Below are 24690 nucleotides of genomic sequence, written 5' to 3' on the forward strand. Positions count from 1 at the left end.
TATGTTACATACAATTGGCTAAATTATTCGTTAATTCAGCATTAGATGATATTGGAGCCGCCAGCTATTTTATTATTATTATTTTTTAGCCGGAAGTCGTCTAACGACCACACAACCGGGTCAAATGGGCGTGGCTACATGAGGTGAATACCCCCCCACACACAATCCTACGTCACTGTAAAGCAGCAGCAGCTGGACGTGTCATGGCTGCTTCTCTTGCCAGAACATTTTGATCCATTCATAACTTTGTGTTATTCTCTTTGACTTCGCCGTGCACCTTTTGAACTGAGGGTTCCTGTTTGTCACTCAGGTGCTGCTGATTCGAACTCAGCCGCCCGTATCATTACCAGAACCCCTTCCACTCAGCATATCACTCCCGTTCTTCAACAGCTCCACTGGCTCCCTGTTAAATACCGGATCGACTACAAAATTCTGCTTCTCACCTTCAAGGCCTCCATATCTCCATATCTCTCTGAACTCTTTCACACCTACACTCCCTCCCGCGCTCTCCGATCCTCCTCTGCTTTCCAACTCTCTATACCCTCTGCCCGGCTGACCACCAGAGCCTTCAGCCACTCTGCCCCCCATCTCTGGAACTCCCTCCCACAAAACATCCGACACCTTGACTCTCTCTCCATCTTCAAATCACACATGAAAACACACCTTTTTCAACTGGCCTATTCTCTCTACTAATTATTTTACTTAATTGTTGTTTTTAAATTATATTTTGTATTTGTATTTTATGCCTTGATTCTTGCTGCTTGTTTTAACCATGTCTGTACGGTGTCCTTGAGAGCCTTGAAAGGCGCCCATAAATAAAATGTATTATTATTATCATTATTATTATTCGTGTGTGTTGGATACAATGGACTGCACTTTAGATTTTTTTGTGATTTTGTCTTGCTATATTTTTTTGCCTTCTGACTATAGACCTTATTCGATTGACGTCGCTCACGTACGGGCACGCCCACCTCTGCCATGTTCTCGACATAGCTCTGCAGCTCTTAAGTGACAGCCTATGTGAGAGCAGCGTTTATAGGAAGCTAGCCGCCGTTAGCGTTACCTGTATCGTTCCAATTGTGTTCGGATGGTGACCTGCGTTAGGCATGGCTGTAGTAATGACAGCAATAAAGTCCCCGTGGTTTGTTTCTATCTCTACCGTCGACAGACGTGAAGGGAGCGAGACGGAGGATACGTCAGCAGCACAGGAGAGGTGTGTGGATAGTTGGGAGAGACAGGTGAAACTTTCTGACAGCTCCTCACAGCAAAGTCTGTTCACCTCATTTTTTCTTTTGTTTATTATTACAGGCATTAACGGCAGCATACAAACAACAACTCTGGGGTTTTTATTGCTGTCATCACTATCGCTATTTTGTAATGGAACAGAAACGACAATAAGGCCGTTACTATAGTTGTCAGCTGCAGGACGGTATGTCAACAATATGGCGCTGTCCGGGGTTAGCGAATAAGGTCTATTGATGTGACCACTAGGCTGCACACTTACACCAAGTCAAATTCCTCGCATGTAATCTGATTACCTACTGTGGCAATACAAGTATGTATATATATATATAGTATACTATTATTAAGAAAAAAGCTGAATTACACAGAAAAAGTATTTATATATATATAATACTTTTTAAAGAAAAAACTGAATTACACAGAAAAAGTATTTATCGTGGTGTCAGTAACTGACAGTAACACTCCTTGGACCTAATGTTATTCAGCCATTGTCGGTGAGTCTATCGCTACAGCCAAGGCGTGCAGCGTGCTGTATATACATACTGCAGCAATGATGGGCCGGCAGCCTCACTGATCATAAGGTAAGGCATCAATATGTAGCGATCAAGATAAAGTAACCGCTCTGTTGTCATGCGTGCATATGGATGCGGCTTCAAATGTAATAATGTAATAATGCATTGAGAGTATTAAACTGTGATATTAGCATTATGAACTGCGCCGCATGCGTTATATTGAACGGTGCTTCTGAGACACTGTGCACATCATCATTAGAGACACACACACCCTTTCTAACGACTCTGCAGGGACGTTTCCTTCCCAACCTTCTGCAGATGATTGAGATGTATCCCGTCAGTGCTCCCTGCAACTCTGCTGAAATGCTTGGATATTTCAGTAGTACCTACCTGAACACACCTGAACCTGAACACATAGCCTACCAATAGCTTAGCTGCTGACATTTTCCCCACTAAACAACTGTACGCCGTTATTATTTAACACCTCAAAGGGAGGGGGAGAGAGAGAGAGAGAGTGATAGAGCGAGAGAGAGCGAGAAGAAAAGATCAAAGCAGAGCAGTGACATTTCGGCAGTTAGCTTCTCGGTGGACACGCCCTCTGATTGTGTTCGTGCGCCGCTGTAATTTAACAAACTGCAGGAAAAATGCTGAAGGATCATTTTTCTTCGCGTGGCGACAAGCAAGAGAAACCCCCACGCCTCATGAGCTCAAGCTGAATCAAACATTCAGTGGGAGACAAGACGTGGCATACACAGCAGCGAGGGGAGCGAGCGGAGCGGAGTGCAGAAAAGCCGGGCGGCCCCCGAGGGGGTTTGTAGCCAAAATTTGATTAAAAGTTTGTCGGGGGGTAACTTCATTTTGACCAAACGTAAGGAAGGGCTATGCTGATGCGGCTGGAGCCCTTAATTGGACTTGGCAGTGGGGGCAGCGCTGAGTCCATTCGTCAGCTTTGTGTGCGTGTGCGTGTGCGTGTGTGTGTGCGTGCGTGCGTGTGTGTGTGTGTGTGTGTGTGTGAGAGAGAAGCGCACCCCCCCCCCCCCCCCCCCAATCCTGGCGTTCTCCTATGTCACGTGTTGCACACAAAGATCATATATACGGACGATGAACACTCCAACTTACTTCCTTGACAGCTAGATCCACATTTTTCTTCTCACCAATTCTCAATGGCTTCCTTGTTTTGCTCGGGAGTACAAAAAAAACGTTAATTGGCGATTTTTTTTTACATTTGTTTTCTGCGCAGCCCCACCACACAACAGCTTTTAGCTATGTTTAATCCAAGGAAAATGACGCTGGTGTGTGGAAGTGAATGGAGAGCTTTCCCCCGTGATGGGCGTGGCCTATTTCATGCAGTGTCCCTATGCATTCTATTTATCTCCATGGCTGTATCTGTCAGTACTACATTGTATCACTCGTTCTGTCTTCGTAGCTTCAGCGATCCTCTCCGCAGTTCCTCGTATAGCTGTCCTCTGCTTCTGCAAAGAGATCCACTGAATCGTCCGGGCAAAATGCGCGACTTAATGACTTCCTGAACTCAGTCTATTGGGTAATGAACTCCGTCATAAAATGGCAGCCGTCTCCTCCTGAATGAGGTTGAGAGCAGGACAAAGCCCAGAGGACTGGCTGGCTAATGGCTGCTAACCCCGGCGTATCACCTCTGCAGCACGGGCGACAGGTACGAGCCGCCTAATGAAGTCGCTGCTGATGAAGAGCAGCGGGAATTCAGCGTCGTTTATCGCCCGGCGTCGCACTCCAACATCTACAGTAAACTTTAAAAACAACACATATCACAACAGGAGGCAGCCATTCGCACAGGGAACATGGACTATGCCGTAGCCAAACGCTATCATGAAGCTATCCATGGCTCTCCAGCCACCAGGCACTTTGTTGGACTTGAGCATGTAACTCCAGACAGAGAAGGTGATCTACCAAAACTACTCTCTCAGAGAGATGTACTGGATCTCGACGCTCAACACAATGACACCTGCTGGACTGAATGATGGTTTTCGTTTCAAATGCTTTCTCTGAGCAAGTTTCAAAATATGAATAGAACTGCTAAATTGAATGAGACGTAGCATTTCACCTATTTTTAGTCATTGAGATATTGTTAAGAAATGATGTGTTATGTTAGCCTGATAAACCATACTGATCATGTCAACTCACATTCTGTCTCGTTCTGCGGATCAGTCTGGTTTCCAGCCCGCCCCCAGCCATTTCCAGAAATGACAACGTCCACAGGCCAATCAGGGACCTGCCCCGTAGTTGACAACGTAACCGGCCAATCAGGGACCTGCCCCGTAGTTGACAACGTAACCGGCCAAACAGTATGGCAGCCCCCGAAGCAACGAGGCAACAAGCGGTAACGTTAACATTAGTAAACCCAAAATAGAACATTCCAACAGCACCAAAAACACTCACGTGTACATGTTGTGAGTCGTGGACTCACCACACGATGAAATAATCTAAAGTTACGTGAAACGGTCGTTTTCGTCGTAAATACACACACCGAGAACTAACAAAGAGTAACCGAACTAACAGAGTATGACCGAAGTTATGACCGAAGTTACTTCCTCGTTTGCCATGAGGCGCATGCGCTGCGTGCGGCCATCAGTACAGCTGACGAATGGCCTAAACTCAAAATGTTGGCGTGTCCCTTTAAGTAAATCCTATAATATAAATAAGCTTTAACACTGGAAATGTGTGACCTTGAAGGTAGTTCACTTTCAGACATAAACACGAACTAAATAACAAGGATGAGTGATCGCTGAGGCCTAATTGTAATAAAAACGATCTCTTTATCCTCGGGGGGTTTGGTGTTTATCGCAGACTATCAGGCTCCACTGGGAGTTCAGACCTTCCCTCCCCATGGTGAATTGGCTCCAGGCGGCCTCGACTCCTCCGCTTCCCACTGGAGGACTGACCTTCTCGTCTCATTCAGGACCGCCGTTCTGCCGGTGGGAATTGAAAACTTATCTCGTCAGGAAAACATGTCACGGACGTTCCTCTCCCTCCCCGCGTTTCTCCTCTACTTGCACCTTCATCTCGCTCGTGTCTTGTTACAAAAGAACTTAACCTCCTAAACCTGCCTCTTTGTTTCTCCGGCACGTCGAGCTGTCTGACACGAGCCAGTGTTTTCCACAAGGACACCGGGCAGGCAGCCGGTCAAAGGGTGAAACGTAGCCACCGAGGGGAGGCCATGGGTCAAACTCCCCCCACAGGCAAAAGTTATTTTCCATGAACAAGCTTTACTTTGGCGTCAGTTACAACTTGATTCCTTTCAACATACAACTTACACAACTAACTTTAGGTAGCCGGCTGGCTGGTTTAGCTAAATGGGTTGGTTGTAAATAGTGTGTCATCTGGGGGCAGATTAAGAGTATGGGTGATTGAATGGATGAATGGATGTATGAAGTCAAAAGTAGGCTAATTTCACACTTCCTCTCCTAGTTGCGAGGTAGTTGAATTCGTGAGATCGTGATCTCGCGTCAGGTTAAGCTGCTCTGAACAGAAAAACGTTGCTGTTTGTATTTGGATTTCCTACCGCTGATGATAACATTTACATTTAATAACTCATCTTCAGCTGCCCTACAGACTAACAGTAGGCTAGGTAACCTTATTACCTCGTGGTATTTGAATAAGGTTAGTGGAATTAGGTCATTTGTATCACAATGCTTCAATGCATCGAATTGAAATTGAATTGAATTGAATCTCAACATTAGCACCAGCATTAACCCTGACAGTCATACTGTATAATTTACAGTTCAAAAAACATGTTTGAATGTGCAGTACCTCCTTAAGTGTCACTTTTGTTTTCACAGCAGAAAGCTCGGTTACAGTTGTTCACTGCGATAGATCAGTCTGCTGCGTGACTTCAAGGCTCCTCACATCGATACGGCCTTGAACGCAGCTACTGTAGATTTAGGAGAACGTCCCGCATTAACAAGAGAAATTACTGTTAAAAAGTGGAAAGGAAAGAAATCAGTAACTGTTCTCTCAGTACGGCAGCTGGCGCCTGTGGCAAGCACTGATGAATATTTTAGAGACAGTTAAATCCATTGTCGGGGGGGCCGCTGTGACTTTGACCCCTGCAGTCGTACATGCAGAACGTATAGCGTGTGGGGGAGGATCGCGATGTTCCCCTCCGCCCCAAACAGACCGACCAGAGGAGGCGCTAGTGCAGCGATCGGGCCACATACCCTAACTCGGGCTTCCCACCCGCCGACACGACCGATTGTGCCTGTACGGACGCACGGCCAAGCCGGAGGTAACACGGGGGCTCGAACCTGCGACCCGGAATTTACCGCTGCACCCGTTGCTCTGTGAATGTGAGTGGTAAAGAAGGCTTCATATGGACTATGGAGTGGCTGAATGACACAAACACAAACACAGACAAACACACACACACACACACACACACACACACACACACAAACACACACACAGTACACACACACACACACACACACACACACACACACACAGTACACACACACACACACACACACACAGTACACACACACACACAGTACACACACACACACACACACACACAGTACACACACACACACACACACACACACACACACACACACACACACAGTGCACACACACAAATCAAAGGCAGAGCTGTGGCGGAGTCACACTGATAGATCTGTAGGGAGCTTTAGGAGCCGAAGAGTGGCACCGAGAGATAAGGCGAGAAGAGACAGATAGGCAGAGGAATGGAAAGAGAGAACAACAACGCCGGAGCCAAAAGCAAAAGAAGGCATTTTGTTGTTGTTGTTGTACACTTTGACAGGCAGGCTTTTCCCAACATGGACGCCAGCAGGGAAGAGCATGTGAAACCGGGCTCTTATGGGGACTTGGGAAGGAGCAAACAGAGGCAAACACATAACTGTAGGCAAGGTGTGTGTGTGTGTGTGTGTGTGTGTGTGTGTGTGTGTGTGTGTGTGTGTGTGTGTGTGTGTGTGTGTGTGTGTGTGTGTGTGTGTGTGTGTGTGTGTGTGTGTGTGTATGTATGTGTGTGTGCGCACGCGTACAGACGCGTACATGCCTGCCTGCCTGCTCACTGCTCACCTGGCTGCCTGCTTGTATGCATGCTTTATTGGCTGCTTATGCATGTGTGTAATAGGGGAGTGACGGTTCACAAAATGTTCCTTTTGGTTCAATACAACACAGTGGTGTCATGGTTCAGTACGTTTTCAATACAGCAAAGAAGCAGAAATGCCAGAGAAATTTCCTTGATTTATTTTGATTTTATTTATTTTTTATTTATCTTATATTATTTTATTGTCTTCACAGTCTAGTCTAAATTTTAATTTACGACAAGTACAACTTTTTTTTCATCTGAGTTTTAGTTTATCATGATATCCTCCTTGTGCACTGAAAAATTCATTCGGTTTGCAATGCATTTTGAACCTAAAGCCTCGTAACGGTTCAGTACGAATAGACGTATTGTTACAGCCCTAGAGTGTATAAAGCTAGTCAGAATGACGTTTGTTTTCCGGTCATAACTTTCACAATAAAAGCTTTCTGGTTTCAACAACACGAGTGACCTAGTGCACGTGAGCAAACACGACCTTTTTGAAAACGTTGTATTACGTCCCAAATCTTGGTTGTAAACTTGTAACAGTTATGTTGAAGCAAAGAAAAACAACTTGGTTAAGGTTAGGGTTTCATTAGGGTTAAATAAGAAAAAATGTTAAATTTAAATGGAACTACTGGGAATCAAACTCCGAGAACGAGAAATATTTACGCCCTCCGCCGCCCCTGTCCCCGATACCCTTACCAGTTTATTTAAGGCAGCTAGTGCCTATATCACCCCCTGCTGGTTACTGCACCTCATACATTACGTGGGAGAAACAAACTCATAGTGCATTAATTTGCGTAGGTATAAGTACGAACAGTGAATGAGACCAGCCTTGTGTGTGTGTGTGTGTGTGTGTGTGTGTGTGTGTGTGTGTGTGTGTGTGTGTGTGTGTGTGTGCGTGTGTGTTGCCTCCATCTGCATGAGTCCAGCTCTGATAAATGGCGTGTCGAGGCACAGTAGAGATTGGGCTCCCACGCTGGCCGCTGACAGCCGCGCTGTTGTCTCAGCAATCTACACTGGACAACTCGACCTTGACACGTTATCGTGGTTGTACAGTAGGAAGTTAAAGAAAAAAGGGGGCGGGGAGAAAGAAGGTATAAGCACAATAGGTAAAGCATGGCACAAACACCGGGATTAAAACAGCCGCGTTCCTTCAGGTTCGGCTGTTCTCCGCCACCTTTGCGATCGTCAAAGACGCACAACCCGATCGCACACAAATAATACGTGAAAGGAACACGACTTGTTAAGACGAGTGTCCTCTAGAGAGAGAGTGGCGTCAGCGGAGGACCAAAATGCCTGACTGATTAGCCAATGAACAGCCAGGAAAGGGTCTCGTGCTACTTTTGCATGCTAAAATAAAGCTGATAATGTACAATTTGATTCAAGAAAAAAAAAAGAAATTCAAAGTACAACACAAACTGTCCATTTTGCTGCAACGCGACAGTGCTGCTTAATCCAGGACCTTACTTCCTGGAACTCTTGAGAGTAAAAAACTGGTCCATTAGAGTGAATGGAGATGTCGGGACTCTTCGATCTACACGGCTCTGGTTAAGACGAAATTATGTGTTGGTGGCAACGAAAGTGTTTAAATTCCATTTTCCCAGGAGGAAATGGTTACACGAAGGAGGCACGGCTATACACAAGAAGTAGTGTCATTGGGACACATGTGAATAGTTTACCTGGTCTGGAACTAGAACTATGAGCTCCTACTCCTGCCTGTGGACTGTCCTATAATGCAGTGGTTCTCAAATGGGGGTCCCGGGACCCCCAGGGGTCCTTGAGGGGGTTCCAGGGGATCCCCAGCCAAAAGGGGGGTAATTTATTTTTGCTATAAAGTAACACAATGACTATTTTGGTCATGAGTTTTATACACTTTCTGTAATAAAACATCTAAAAGCATCAATCTTATGATCATATGTGGCAATGGGACAAAATCCTATCAAATGGGGGTCCGTGGTCTAATCTTTGTCAGTTTAGGAGTACCTCATGTGATCGATGAATCTGCTATGGTGCACTTTTTTTTGTTTTTGCTTACATGTTTGTTGTTTTTTGTGATCTGTTTGTCATGTTGATTTTGGTTTTGTTCTGTCTATGGTTATTTTTGGGATTATTTTTCTGTGGATATTTGTGACTCGAGAACATTTTATACCGATGTCATATCTGATCGATGACAAAGTTACAAATAAAGTGTTGAAAAAAACAAGTAGTGTCAAGAAGTAGTGTCACGTCGAAGCAGCACAGTGGAAAGTCAAGGTGTTGTGGTTGTCGGGCGGCGGACGAGTTTGGCTTCAAGACCGGCGACCGGAGTTCAATACCCAGCTTCTGGAATAAAACAAAAAAGTGTGTGTGTGTGTGTGTGTGTGTGTGTGTGTGTGTGTGTGTGTGTGTGTGTTTGCCGTTTCTTACAGAATCCAAGTGGTGTTATTGCCACAGAATTCAATTCACTGTGGAGGAATGTAATTTTCACATATTTCACATTTCGTCTCCACTCACGTTTCAGTTGCCGCTTGTTTCACAACTTTTTTATGAGATTATTTTGAAGATGCAGTCCAGGTTTAGCAGGAGGGGGGGAGACCGCAGCTAACGTAAGAGATGCAGTGCAGGTTTAGCAGGAGGGGGGGAGACCGCGGCTAACGTAAGAGATGCAGTGCAGGTTTGGCAGGAGGGGGGGAGACCGCGGCTAACGTAAGAGATGCAGTGCAGGTTTGGCAGGAGGGGGGGAGACCGCGGCTAAAGTAAGAGATGCAGTGCAGGTTTAGCAGGAGGGGGGGAGACCGCAGCTAAAGTAAGAGATGCAGTGCAGGTTTAGCAGGAGGGGGGGAGACCGCAGCTAACGTAAGAGATGCAGTGCAGGTTTGGCAGGAGGGGGGGAGACCGCGGCTAAAGTAAGAGATGCAGTGCAGGTTTGGCAGGAGGGGGGGAGACCGCGGCTAAAGTAAGAGATGCAGTGCAGGTTTAGCAGGAGGGGGGGAGACCGCGGCTAAAGTAAGAGATGCAGTGCAGGTTTGGCAGGAGGGGGGGAGACCGCGGCTAAAGTAAGAGATGCAGTGCAGGTTTAGCAGGAGGGGGGGAGACCGCGGCTAACGTAAGAGATGCAGTGCAGGTTTGGCAGGAGGGGGGGAGACCGCGGCTAAAGTAAGAGATGCAGTGCAGGTTTAGCAGGAGGGGGGGAGACCGCAGCTAAAGTAAGAGATGCAGTGCAGGTTTAGCAGGAGGGGGGGAGACCGCAGCTAACGTAAGAGATGCAGTGCAGGTTTGGCAGGAGGGGGGGAGACCGCGGCTAAAGTAAGAGATGCAGTGCAGGTTTGGCAGGAGGGGGGGAGACCGCGGCTAAAGTAAGAGATGCAGTGCAGGTTTAGCAGGAAGGGGGGAGACCGCGGCTAAAGTAAGAGATGCAGTGCAGGTTTGGCAGGAGGGGGGGAGACCGCGGCTAAAGTAAGAGATGCAGTGCAGGTTTAGCAGGGGGGGGGGGAGACCGCGGCTAACGTAAGAGATGCAGTGCAGGTTTAGCAGGAGGGGGGGGAGACCGCAGCTAAAGTAAGAGATGCAGTGCAGGTTTGGCAGGAGGGGGGGGGGGGAGACCGCGGCTAAAGTAAAGAGCGGTGTGTCTCATAGCTATGATGATACATTGATCACAAAAGCTGTGATCTCCTGCAAAAAGAGAAAATGATTAAAATGCGTATTGTGCTGCCATAGTGGGATTTTATCCAGGGCAGTGAATGGGATATGATGTACTGCCCAATAATGTCCATTTGATGTGAGAAAGTTTTTCTCTCTGTCTCTCAATAAAAGTTCCTCCATCACAGAGGAAGGTCACACATGAAACGTTATTTTGATCTCAAAAGCTTCAAATGGTTCATCAGTAGTTAAGACATGAATGTACTGTATGGCATTGCCAGTTTCCATGACAAAACTGGTGGCTAGTGGCTCAGGTTATAAAGCGGGTTGTCCACTAAATCGCTTTGGTCGGTGGTTTGATCCCCCGCTCCTCCAGTATGTACGCATGTCAAAGTGCCCTTGGGCAAGACACTGACCCCAAATTGCTCCCGATGGCTGCGTCAGCACCTTGCGTGGTAGCTTGATGGCTGCATCAGCACCCTGCGTGGTAGCTTGGTGTATCAATGTGTGTGAATGGGAGAATGTAGGCATATTGTAAAGCGTTCATTCATCAGCTCTCAGTGGCCAAAATTTGCAGCGGAGTTGAAATACAGAGGAGAGGATAAAGGGTGGGATTCACAATGAGAATCGCGCGCTCTCATCAGGGTTTTGAGCTTTGTCTTTGAAGAGAGGAAATAAACCTGCCTGATAGCATCATTCCATCTTCTATTTCTGACATTTTCCCTGACCGATCACTCAAGACCAACGTATCGGCCTGATCTAATCCAGGCAGGAGAACACAAAAAAACATCTAACCTTTGAGTAAATGTCTTCAAAGCAGAGCGCTGTTCCGATTTCAAAGTGGTTTAATCGGTTTAAAACAGCATCGATAGCCGTGTCTATCTCATCTATGGTGGCTGCCATTGTTGTTGTTATTACTGCTCAGGGCCAGTTTTAGCCTGCTATATTAGGGTGGGCTGGTAGAAATAATAGGTGGGCAACTTGGGCAGTACTGGTACCTGAACCTGAACCTGAACCTGGACCTGGCCCTGGCTTGTTCTGCAGATTCCGGTGTGACAGTGGACAGTATCCGCCCAATGGATTTGGTTCAGGATCCTTGAAAATGTCTTACAAAAATGCAATTTTCTCCGCTTTTTGTGCGAAAATGACGAAATAAATTAGTGTGTAACCTTAGTAAGAACCTGTCAACCCCCTACTACTCCCAACACTCCAATCTGTTCTGCTTTTTATTTCTCATTTATGTCATAAAATAGGGCGAATACAAGTAACATCTTTGTCACTCCTGAAATCTGAAATCACGTCTTCAGAGATTCGCATATGAGGTCATTTTCTTTTCTTCTCCTCGGTTATGTAAAGCATCTTTATCTTAAATTACCATCTCATTATGCTGCGTCTATGCAATGTACTTTTTCTTCATCTTCTGCTCATTGTTCTCGACTATCTGCTCTCTCATCATCATAATCTTCATGCAAATCATGCGTCATCATATTTTCTATTCCTCTCTGCCTCTTCCTATAGGGAGGGAGTGAATTCCCCATTCATTTTGCCATTAACGTTAAACTCCCTTAGGTCATGCTGAGGGGCGTGACACCAAGAGCGATGCCAATAAGGGGGCACGGTGGCGCAGTGGTAAGCGCTGTCGCTTCACAGCTAGAAGGCCCTGGGTTCGATTCCCACCTGGGACGCTGTGAGCGCTGGAGGAGTGCGTGCCTGTCCACATGTCCTTGAGTGCCCACCGCCCCGGTGGGGTCGTCAAAAGGGCCTTTCTGTGTGGAGTTTGCATGTTCTCCCCATGCCCCCTGGGGATTTCCTTCATATAGGATCCCCTCACCAAAAACATGCAATATCCTGGTCGCTGATGTGGTGCCTCCTCTGGTCATTAGGGGCGCCTGTTCGGAGGGAGGGGAACTCGTTGGAATAGCGTGATCCTCCCACATGCTATGTCCTACCGGTGAAGCTTCCCCTGTCAGGTGAAAAGAAGCGGCTGGCTAACTGCCCATGTCTCGGAGGAAGCATGGAGCTAGTTTCGGCTCTCCCCAGATCGGCAGAGTGTGGAGCAGCAACCAGGATGAATAAATCTAAATTAGAACTAATGGGGGATAAAAAAAAATCAGGGAAAAAAAAAAAAAAAAGCGATGCCAATATACAGCACAAAATTGTGAATTTTGACCCACCTGTCAATCACAGCAACAGATCTGTACACGTCGGAAGCGAATCTCTGAAAAACCGACCTTGGTCTGAGAAAATAAACGCTCAGCGAAACTTCCCCGTTGGTATGCACGGTTGCATTGACTGATATAGGTTTGAAAAATATGATTGATGTGCGAATTAATTGCACGCAAGAAGAAAAAAAACGCTCCCGGTGTGTAAGGACCTGTAGGCAGTCTATTTCTCCTTCTTCTTCATTTCCATTGTTTTCCTTCTCTCGGTTGTCTTCAGCACACTTCTTCTCTCCAAGGTACTTTATGCTGTTTGGCACACCAACAAAGTCCTTCAACTGGACTGGAGTTTGGAGAGGGAAGACAGCTGAGGCTCACACTCGGCGTTAGCGGCTAATCCGGTTAGCTAGAAGACAACACAGGACGATCCTGTGACTGTCCCTTCTTTACGTCAGTGTCCGTATTCAGTGAGCACACTGGAAACGATGTGGCATTTGAGTCACAGAGAGCCATTGCTTCTTCAGTTAAGCTGGGCAAACACTGTACGAGTATGAGTATGAGTAAATCGTCTGTGATGTAAAACCAAAGCTGACGAGTTATGTGCTCACACTGCGCGGTCCGACCGTCAAGCCCGACCTGAGTGCTCACACTGTGCGTGTAAAATAGAAAATAAAACTGCTTGTCAGCCCATGCGAACGGTTCTGGCTATTGACAATTGTCAATAAAGATTTGAGTGAATTTAAGCTCCGAGGCAGGCAGCAATAGCTTGTGTGCAACCACGTGATTTTCTCCATGACTGACAGGTTACCTGTCCAGTGATCGCGCAGCTCATCGATCACGGACCAATAGCTGAGCCTCTATGTGAACCCCCCGGTCTTGCGCTAGCTGCTCAAACTCCAAAAACTGACAACATGGCGGCACTCGTACACCCTAACTTTTGGCTTCAAAACAGCCCTTCAGAAACCCACATCCATCTTATTTTACAGTCTACGGTTTGAATGCATCAGAAGTGGACCTGGTCCTGATTGGCTCCTCGAGCTGCAATGATTAGTCGATCAACAGGAAATGAATCAACAATTTTCTTTTTAATTGATTCATTGTTTAGACTAATTTTAATTAAGAAGAAGAAAAATACTAAAATGTTCTCAAGCTTCTTAAATGTGAATGTTTTCTGGTTTATTTGGTCTTCTATGACAGTAAATTGATTATTACCTTTGGGTTGTGGACTGTTGGTCGGGACAAAAGGAGACATTTGAGCATGTCATCTTTGGCTTTGCCGGGGGAAAAGCGATCAACATTTGTCACCAAATTTGTGACATTGAATAGACCAAACGATTGTTAGTTGCAGCCCTATTGGCTGCCCTTAGTAAACAATTGGTAAAAATCCATGGAATCAGGTCAGCGTGCAGCATTTGACCTGGAAAGCCTCCACTCGTCAGCAGGTTTATCTCATTAGAATTAGAGTATAGCTGTCGGCCAACCAGCGCCCCGGGATGGTTACGACTTCACATTCATTCAAAAAATACCTTTTAAGCCAAACTACATGTGCTGGCAAAACATCACGAAGAACATGATTCTCATGCTGAGCCACAGTGGATTTTGAAAACAAAATCTGAACATGAGGCCTTAAAATCTGTTATTGATCAGAGGACCAATTTCCTCAGACCAATCAGGTGAGAGCACGCATAAATAAAATGGAGGCGCTGTAAGAACAAACTCAATATCCCCGCGGGAGGCAAATACGTTTTTCCCTCGGGTAATAAGCTTAATGACAAATTCTACTGTAGGGGGCGCTGGGGAGGCAGACTCTTCATGCTGTGATGTATTCATCTAACATGAGACACTGCAAAGGAGTTGTTTCTCAGTCTGTCATACAGTACCGCGTCTTGCATCTGCAATGCAAGTAGGGCTGCGACTAACGATTATGATCATTGTCAATTAATCTGGTGAGTATTTTCTCCACTAATCGATTAATTATGTCATAAAATGGTGACAAATGTCAATCACATTTCCCCAAAGCCCAAGATTATGTGACCTGACCAACAAAGTCCACAACCCAAGGATAATCAGTTTACTGTCATAGAAGACAGAAAAAACAGAAAATATTAGATTATATATCTTCAAATATTCAAAAGAATTATATAAAAAAAAATCTAAATGATTAATCAAATATAAAAAAATATTTAGCGATTCATTTTCTGACTATCGACTAATTGATTAATTGACTAATCGTTGCAGCTCTAAAACGTTTTACTTCACTAAGAAAGGGAAGAGGGAATGATGGATAGTCAGAAAGGCACACACGGAGACAGACACAGAGATGGACAGGCGCCTATATGAGACAAACAGAGATTTAACCCATTGATACCTGATGCAGCATTTGCGTGTATATCCCTCATTTGTGTGCGTATCCCTTTAAGACCGCGAACCGCGTTAACGCGGTTCGCGGTCTTAAAGGGATACACACACAAATGCTGCATCAGGTATCAATGGGTTAAGCCAACTACACTTCCAGAGTGAAACCAACTGCTAGATGGAGTTGGTGGTGTTTACCTCCGCTCCTTTCCTTAAACAGGGACATTATTGGACAGTCAATACCTCATGCTTCCACCTTGGCCTAAGTCTAACTGCTGGGAGATTTACCTCACTCCTGTCATGGCCTCACTCCCCCCGGCCCCAGAGCAGCAATAAAAGCAGGTAAACAATGGGGAGGCTGGAGCGCACCAATAACAAGAGGGGTCAAAGGTCAAAGGGGCTCTGTGACTCAGTGAGAATCAATACCTCCCCCAACACCACCACCCCCCCCCACCACCCCCGCAACACTTTGTTCTCAAGTCAAACAAAAGCAAATGACATTATGACGTTTTACATATAAATTAAACATTTCTGTGACATCCCTGTTCTATGGCGTGCTTATTAATCTCTAGTGTTCCTACATTGCCGATAAGAGTCATCGATTAGTTGTATTGTTGGATTGAGAGTGGAGATCAATACTAAACCATAGCCATATCAGCCATAATGGCATGTCATAATTCATACAGTATTCATCGACTGGTTCGCACTTCACAGGGAAACGGACGCAACGGAGTGCGTGCGACCAAAAGGACATGATTGCGAGGTTGTGCAGAACAGCACGGTACCGCGTTACATCACCAGGTTTGGCTGAAGAGGAACCAAAATTACTGGCAGATTCTAGTGTTCTTTTTTCTTGTTGGGCGGATGTTCAAAGCTGAAGTGTCCCAGAGTGTTTGCTAAAGTGCTGGAGTTTTTCAGGTGCGCAGCCGCCATGAGAAGGACGAGAGCTATGGATGTGAAGTGTTACGGTCACGAGTGGCGTCCCTTGTATTTGTCCTTCCTTCTCCTGTGGAGCTGGTTTTTGCATGTGTGAATATGTTGTGTTTCCTGTTTGTGTTTGATGCCATTGTATGTACGTGTCTTCCATGACTCCTGGCGGTGGCGTCACTCACTGTGTGCCTAGCCTCTTAGCGTGCGGGTGATTATTCGGCGGTGAAACAACGCAACAGACAGCAACAACGAGAGACATGATGTACGAGCAATAAGACAGCACACCAGGCCTTCAAGACCGGAACACCCACAACGTCATGCTTAGCCGCACTGTGCGTGTCTAAAAGTGACTGACTTGCATGCCCAAACTGGGCTCCAGCGCGTCTAGTCTAGTCTAGTCTAGTCTAGTCTAGTCCAGTCCAGTCCAGTCTCGGCCCTGCCTCCTCTTCCACCCAACCAACCAAACTGAACTATCATCAAACCTCACCTGAACAGTCCATAGGTTTATTTACAGTTTGCGCTACTGGCTCCACAAACGTTTCCCTTTCTCAATGTGCGGTTAATTGTGTTAAGGGCACCTAGTTAAGGTAAGGGAAACATGCCTACAGCGGACTGTCGCCTATTTACTAATGTTAAGTAAAAAAAAAAATCAAAAGAACGTCAATTTCTATAAGAGTTCTATAAGTATTCTTGCACAAAATATATGATTTCAAGCACTTTCAATGACACATATCTATGTATGTCAATCTCCTTTCAAGGCCTTGAGCCCGCCCTCCCCCCATTCACAAACTTTGAAGGATTTCAAGAACCCATGGCAAGCCACCAGTCCTATAGGATTTGTTTACAGTGAACATGTCAGCGCCATAACTTATTTTTGGTTGTGTCTTCTCTGTTGGTTGAGGCCCGGGCTGTGTGTGTACTACTCACCGCTGGAGCAGTCCACTCCTCCCCAGCCTGGCTCACACTGGCAGGTGTCAGGAGACACGCAGCGTCCGTGGGCACACTCTTCAGTGCAGAGCGCTGAGGAGAGGAGCACAATGTGAACATCAAACACTAACGTCTGGAGGCAGTCTCTACGGCTCTATGCCTGACTATGATCAAGTGCTGCTCCTGTATGACCCTGTCCATCACAGCTGGGTCTCAAACTAACTAACCAGAGTGCCGAAATCAAGTAAAAACATGTGTAGAGTCGCGTGCTGGAGGGACAATCTAATCTACAGTATGAGATAGACAACTGGATCAATGTTATCTGGACATTTTGACATTATCTGTGTGCTGATCTAGCAACAACACCTTACAAAACCCAGGCTATTTATCATGAGGTGTGTGTCAGTTGCCTAGGTAGCAGCAAGGAACCTATAAAAGAAGGAAGAGTCATTATACATCATACCAACGTTCTGCTTGGGGCCAGACTTTAAGGGCAGTTCTATTGACATGTATTGGAGATGCATGCAGAATCACACTAAACCTCTACTTTGCAGACCTTTGATGAAGAAATGCCTCTAATGTAATAGCAAATTTAACTCTTCAGAGAATAGGCTGCTAGCTGATTTTTCCTAATGTGCACATTTGTTTATTCGCTGTTGGTCTCCAAATAGATTTGGCTCACCATGAACCCTGTAAAGTATTTCTATTTCTATAATCATGTTTGGATACTAAATTTAAGTTAAGTTAAGTTAAGTTATCCTTTATTTATCCCCGTGGGGAAATTCATCCTTTGCATTTGACCCATCCTCTACTAGGAACCTTCTCAGAATTAGAAGCAGTGGGCAGCCGCAGTGCAGCGCCCGAGGACCAACGCCAGTTCTTTTTGACATTGCCTTGGTCAGGGGCACTGATAGGAGTACCCTAACATAGGAGGAAACCCACACGAACATGGGGAGAACATGCAAACTCCACACAGAAAGGACCTGGGACGGACCGGGGTTCGAACCCGGGACCTTCTTGCTGTGAGGCAACAGTGATCTAACCACTGAGCCACCGTGCCGTCATGTTATTTGCGATGGGATCACACCAGCTGTGACACCCGCCATTTAAAACAAATGTGGGACAGGGCGTAAAGTGGGGACACACACACACACACACTTCCGTCCCCGTTGTTCAGACCACATCCATCTTCGATCTCGGCCTTCATTGTGATCTCAACTACACACGTGTAAAGGCTCGTGACGGCATCTTGTACAGCTGTGACACTTTGAATCTGTTCACAGACATATACACACATACAGACTCACAAGGTGAAAACACCTAATTACCTGTATTATACTGGTCATGATGAGAGCTAACACAGTGTTCAACGAGCGAGAGGGACGAGACATGAGAGGGAGACAGGATACCTGAAGCTAATTACCTGTTGCCGTCATTGTAATAGCGACAACACTCAATAAGCAGGTGACGGAAGAATTACAATTAGAAATCGTTGTCCACTTACATCAATGGGACACTAACTGTTTACAGACCTGTGCCCGGTTGCATAAAGCCACTTAAGCTAAGGTTGCCCTTACATTTCCTTCAAAGTATCCCTTAGGAAAAACATAGTTGCATAAAATCACCTAAGGATTCCCTTAGGATATTGTAAGAGAAAACGCTTAGATCTCTCTGAGTGTTTGCCCTTATCTACTTAAGTATTCCCTTATGCCATTTTCCTCAGGAAATCTTAAGGGATATATAACCGTCACTTAAATGTGACAATTTGTGTGAAATTATTTGTTGAACATGGCTGAATTTATGGTAATTCAAGAGGAGGAGATACCGTGAAGCATTTTTCGAGACGGGCAAAACCCACTGGACATGGAGGAATGATGCGCAACTTTTGAAGGAGTATAGATTTGACCGTCAGTCCATCCTCAAAATAGCTTCAAAACTTCAACCGGACTTCGAGCACCAAACCAGGAGGAACCATGCGTTGCCAGCTGTCCAGCAAGTGTTCATTGTTGGAGTTTTTTGTGCGTGTGGGACTTTCCAGTCGGTGGTGGGAGACAATCATGTGTTTGTGTGTTGTGTTGAGCACAAGCAGTCGAAGAGTGAAACGTAACTGCCATCAAACCCTCAGTCTAAACACGTAGGCAAGGAGAAAGCCTAAGAGGCTTTAAGTGAAGCCCTCAGCTTAGGGAAATATATTGCGACGGGACGAAGGTTTATGCAACCGGGCACTGGCCTTTACCATCACCACCTCTAGAGGAAAGAGAGAGACCTTATTTTATTGGAATCCCTTAGTTTATTGGAATCATTAATGCAATCTGGGAGCAAATAAATGTGAGAAGCCTAGGGTTTGGCATTTTGGCTGCTTCCATCTTGGTTTTTTGGAGCCAGAGGTGACATAATTTGTTGCCATATTTGGACGAGAGGGGGTTTCCCAGAGCCGGAGCGTCGCTTGCTATTGGTCCGTGATCACTGAGCTGTGTGATCACTGGACAGGCAAACTGTCAATCACGCCCCAAAACAATCTTTTTTATCATCTACATGTATTATATAAAGTCACCCCCTGTGCAGTTGTCATGAGAGGTGGAATTATCTATAGAGACCAAAATTGTTTTTTTTAAGCCAGGCTGTAAACATGTTTATTGATGCTGTAAAGTCGGGCATTTTAATATGGGAGTGAATGGGGAACGACTCAAGTGGCCATTCAAGGAGCTGCAGTTTTTGGCACTTCCGCATTCTTGGGGACACCCTGACGTCACGCAACCGGAATTGGGCGCACACAGCAAGTCAAAACAATGAACGTGAATGCACGTGAATTTTGTGAACAAACAAGTATATCAATGACACAGATCTGGTCTGAGCTTCAAGTAAACAGTAAAACCGACAGTTTTTTGTACTGAGTTTGGTATAACACATAGGAGAGTGAAACTTACAGGCCCGAAGTTGACCGCAATAATTAGCCCAGATGCCATTTGGATCCGAACCAGCTCGTTAAAGCTGTGTCGTTTCATACAGTTGTTTGGGGTTGGCAGATAAATATATCAATGATCCATAGATTAATCTATCAGCAGTACAAATTGTGACTGGCTGTTACTATGTATATATTCACCAACCTTAAAATAAATACTTTGTTTTGATACGGTTAGATGCTGCTGTACACAAGTCCCCTGATAGAGTGTAATGCATATTATCTGAGTCATACAGCAAACAGATAAGAGAACAGTGACATCTTCATTTTCACTTGAAGCTTTTCTTCTGCTATAATATTTCATTAGGGTGTGACCTTACAGTTGAGAGCTGTCATACACTATCTGACGCTTCAAAACAAACGACTCTATCGGGGTATGATAAACGACGCAGGGTTTCACGGGGCTGCCGCGTCTCGCTGGGTCCTTATCTTGAGCGGAGATGAACGTCAGAGGCGAGAGGACAAAGGTGTCCGCGGGAGAGCGCCAGGATGAGGAGGAAATAAAGTAAAGGAGAGAAAGAAGCTTGGTAACGGTGCGAAACCCAATGTGAGATGACGTGATCGGTATGGTGTGTAGGGCTGCAACTAACGATTATTTTAATGATCAATTAATCTGTCGATTATTTCCTCGATCAATCGATTACCGTAGTTGTTTGGGCTATAAAATGTCTGAAAATGGTGAAGAAATGTCGATCAATGTGTCCTCAAGTGTCTTGTTTTGTCCACAACCCAAAGATATATTCAGTTTACTGTTATAGAAGAGAGAAGCCAGAAAATATTCACATTTAAGAAAAGTGCCCAAATTGCGCCGAATCCCACACTGCACGTCCTTGGGTCCCCAGCAACACACCCGCCCAGTGTGAATCTCAAGATATGTGAAGGACACACACACACCCCACACACACACACACACACACACACACACACACACACACACACACACACACATACAGACAGATAGACTCACTCACTCACTCACTCTCTCTCTCACACTCACTCGCTTGCTCACTCACTCACTGATAATGCCTGTTCAAAATGTGCCTGTTCTGAACGATTGCATCGCTCGTAATGGTTTAAATGCAGACAGAAACCTTACCAGTGAGACTAAACTGAGCTTGAACCGTTGGAAGTAGTTTTACGGCCTTCCATTGGTTGATTCTGCTGCCAATCAAAATTTGATTGGGAGCAGAATCAACCAATGGAAGGCCGTAAAACTGTGTGTGCGCTCCCACCTCTGTTTTCTTTCTCCTTTGTCTTGCTCAGAGCCGTAGAATAGAAGAGTTGCGACATCTCATTCACTCCAATTACTAACTGTAATCTGATTACATTATTATTATTATTTTGGGGCAGTGGTGGTCCAATGGTTAGAGAAGCGAGCTTGTGACCAGAAGGTCGTCGGTTCAATCCCCGGGACCGGCAGGATAAATCTGGGCGGGGAAAGTGAAAAAGGCAGCGCTTGCCCCTCCCTCATTACCACCACTGAGGTGCCCTTGAGCAAGGCCCTTAACCCCAACCGCTCCAGTGGAGCTGCTCAGTGGCCAACAGATCAGACTGTGGTTGTACCGGTCAGCTTCCAGGCGTGAATGTGTGCGTGAATGTGAACAGGGCACTCCTGAAAAAGAGAGCATAGACCAGAACTGCGTCGCGTCTTCAAGCGCCCAGCTCCAAGGCCGCGCCCCTCTTTAGGGGAAACCCACCATAGTAAACGACGGTACAAGAAGCCGAAACCACTTCAAACAAACTATTTAAAACGGTTTAATTTGATAGAGATATGCCGAAGAGTTGCTGTGTTGTTATAGTTTCACTAACAATAAAAAAAAACAAAAAACTGGTCTGCGATAGGGTAGGCGTGACACCGTCAATGTGGACGATGCATGTAACCTGGTGGAAACTGGATACAGCGTTCATATAAGGCAAGTACCTCGTGTCGATGTATCTTGCGCATTCTATGGCCGGCCGAGTTGAAATATATTGTCATGTCATGGTGTCTTTGGGTCATTTATAAAGGAAATGAATTCTGTTATTTTTCTATAGATGTTTTGGGTACTGCTATTTTACATTGAAGTCAACGCGAGTGGCTTGTGTTATCCCCTAAAAAGGGGCGCGGCCTTCAAGTTTTGCAAATTACCCAGATGTGCTGTTCTGGTCTATTGCTCTCAGTGAGACTCCCCTGAATAAATAAAGGTAAAGGTAAAAAAAAAAAAAAAAAAAAAAAAAATGTTTTGGAAATTGTAACGCCTTACATTACTTAGTTACTGAAAAAGTAATCAGATTACCGTAACGCATTACTGGCCAACACTTCAACACGTGTTACTGCCCAACACTGATTCACCCACGTGTTTTTTTTTGCTGCATACGGAGAAAAGATGTAATCTGTTAAAAGGGATAATGAGCTAGACTTATTACCTGAAATACAGAGAACATCTGCTCAGAAATAGAGGTAATTATGAGCGGGACTGATGTATTTCACCTGCGGCAAAATGTGTTTTACCGGTAGTTTCACTGTAGCAGAACCACAGCGATGACGATCGAGGCAAAACCCATCACACAAAATAAGTGAGTAAATGGTTTGTAGGAGGGTTCTTCATAAGTAATGTGGCAATGTCTCTCCTTTGGGCCTTATTTGTGCCCAATATGTAGAAGATGATGGGCTGTTCACTCCTAATTCCCCCCTACATTTTTGCAGAAAGATCCTCTCCGAGCATTTGATTGCTTCAATAAATATTCTGCTGGAAAATGTATTTTTTGGAATTGTAGTTTGAAGCGAAAACACTTGAGTTTCTCAATCCTAAATCAATGCTACTCCAACCTTTGGTTATACTTGAATTTTGAAGCCTGCAAACACAAGCAGAATTCTTTCAAATATAGCAACTAAGTCCAAATCAATCAGTCAGTCAGTCAGTCATGAGTCCAGCTCCAGTGGAGCTGACCAGTGACCAGCAGATCAGCAGATGTGGTTGTACTGGTCAGCTTCCAGGTATGAATGTGTGTGTGAATGTGAACAGGGCGCTCCTGAAAAAGTCAATTACATTTCTCATTTTGTTATATAGCCTATACTGTATATAGGTTATATTTGAAATATTACAAACCTCATCTCCACCTACAATGATTGCTAAATAAAGGAGAAAGTTGACCTGAGCATGCAGCCTTGTGAATGCTGTTGCTTCATTGAAGGCCTGGTTAGAATCTCACAGAGAGAAGTGAAGATAAAGTGAGTTGATGAATCATTAAAGTGGAGCCTAATCCTTTCATCCTCTGGATTGGAACAGAAACAGCTACAAGGGGGATTTACATCAGCAGCAGGGCGCAGCGTGATTAATAGATTATATCAAATCAAATTATCGTCGGCTAATTCCTGCTATTGTCTCGGCGTGCTGACGCAGTGTTCCACGCCCTCCAGTCTCTTGTGATCTGCCGCGGTGGTTGAGAGCAGAGGAAATGCACACCCGGGGTAGTGTGCAGGGGTACTTCCGGCATGGTCGGACGTTCCTACAGACACAATTGGACGTGTCTGCGGGTGGGAAGCCGGTGGGGTACGAGTCCTGGTCGCTGCACTAGTGCCTCCTCTGGTCGCTCGGGGGCCACCTGTTCGAGGGAGGAGAACTGGAGGGGATAGCGTGATCCGCCACACGCTACTACGTCCTGCCGGGGAAACTCCTCACTGTCAGGTGAGAAGAAGTGGCTGGCGACTGCACAGAGGATGCACGTGCTAGTCTCTACAGCACTCGCCAGAAGCGGTGGTGACGACCGGGACAGCAGGCGGAATTGGCCAAGTACAATTTAGGGAGGAAAAAAAATCGAAAATGCTTTATTTAAAAAAAGGAAGTGCACAGCACACCTGATCTCCATGTAAACCTGTGGACCAGGCGGGTCGAGGCACCCACCGGTCGCCGGGGCTCAGAAATGAAATCACGTGTTTTGAACAGAAACAGGAAATATTTAATATTTCTGCTCTCGCGCTCGGGCCACATCAAGTGAGAGGGAGGAGTGTGCAAAAAAGAAAAAAACCCTCCACACTGTTTACCACTGAGAGCCTGTGAATGTGTTTATGAATGATGCTGAAGTTGCATGGCTGTCTGTATTGTAGGTATAGAGATAACAGTGAACCTATGATCAGCACAGTCATGCTTCTAGATTCTCTACTGTAATTGTGTTAAAGGAACAGCTCACCCTAAAATCCAAAATACATATTTTAGGAACTATTTTCTTTTGCAGTCTCATGTAGCAACTAGCTAGCAGCTAGCGGGTGTAGTTCGGTCAAACGAAAATAGTTCCTCCATGAAACTGCTCATAACAAGGTCTGTGGATTATCTTGAGTAACGGGGTCATGATTTCTGGAAAGAGACACTGCTGTTGAGTTTATCAAATGTATTTCTTTGACACTTTGAGCACCACAAGCCGAGCGCCATCCAGTTCCACTGTATTGGAGAGAAGGCAGAAACTCTGCGGCCAATATCGCCAAAACTCAGGCAACTAACACAAAACGATATAGATGGATAAATAGCACTACAGGTGAGAGGGAATATACTGTATGTATTTTGGATTTTAGGGTGAGCTGTTCCTTTAACTTCTTGTAAATTAAATAATGGTCAAATTTAACGATTCAATGATTTGCTTGGGAGCCCTTGGAACCCCCCAAGCACCTCTGGTGCAGACTAGTGGTCACGTTGAGAACCGCTGTTCTAGGACATGATTGTAAATGACAGTCCTGTGATTTACATCACATCTGTGGTAGAGATGTGTTGAGTGGCAGAGGTGATGGGTGGAGGGAGGCATGGCGGGGGGTGGGGGGGGGGGGGGTCAAAGCAGGTTGACAGGCGATAAGATCACAGGTGGCCAAGCTGCTCAGGTTCAACAGCCAGGAGGGGGGTGAAGCAAACAGCATGCAGGACCCACAAA

General features: G+C 45.6%; 1 protein-coding gene across 1 annotated transcript in view; it reads right to left on the reverse strand.

The window, feature by feature from the left end:
• The window catches only part of LOC310791456 (multiple epidermal growth factor-like domains protein 10), a gene marked incomplete at its 3' end in the record, with an annotated part of 114942 nt that overhangs the window by 76579 nt on the left and 13673 nt on the right, over nt 1-24690 (reverse strand). The window contains exon 4 of the mRNA XM_083653147.1: nt 16830-16922. Within this exon, the coding sequence (XP_083509273.1) occupies nt 16830-16922 (93 nt within the window). The remainder of the gene's footprint in view (nt 1-16829; nt 16923-24690) is intronic.

This window comes from Poromitra crassiceps, assembly GCF_964638095.1.
Source record: "Poromitra crassiceps genome assembly, chromosome: 16".
Taxonomy (NCBI): Eukaryota; Metazoa; Chordata; class Actinopteri; order Beryciformes; family Melamphaidae; genus Poromitra; species Poromitra crassiceps.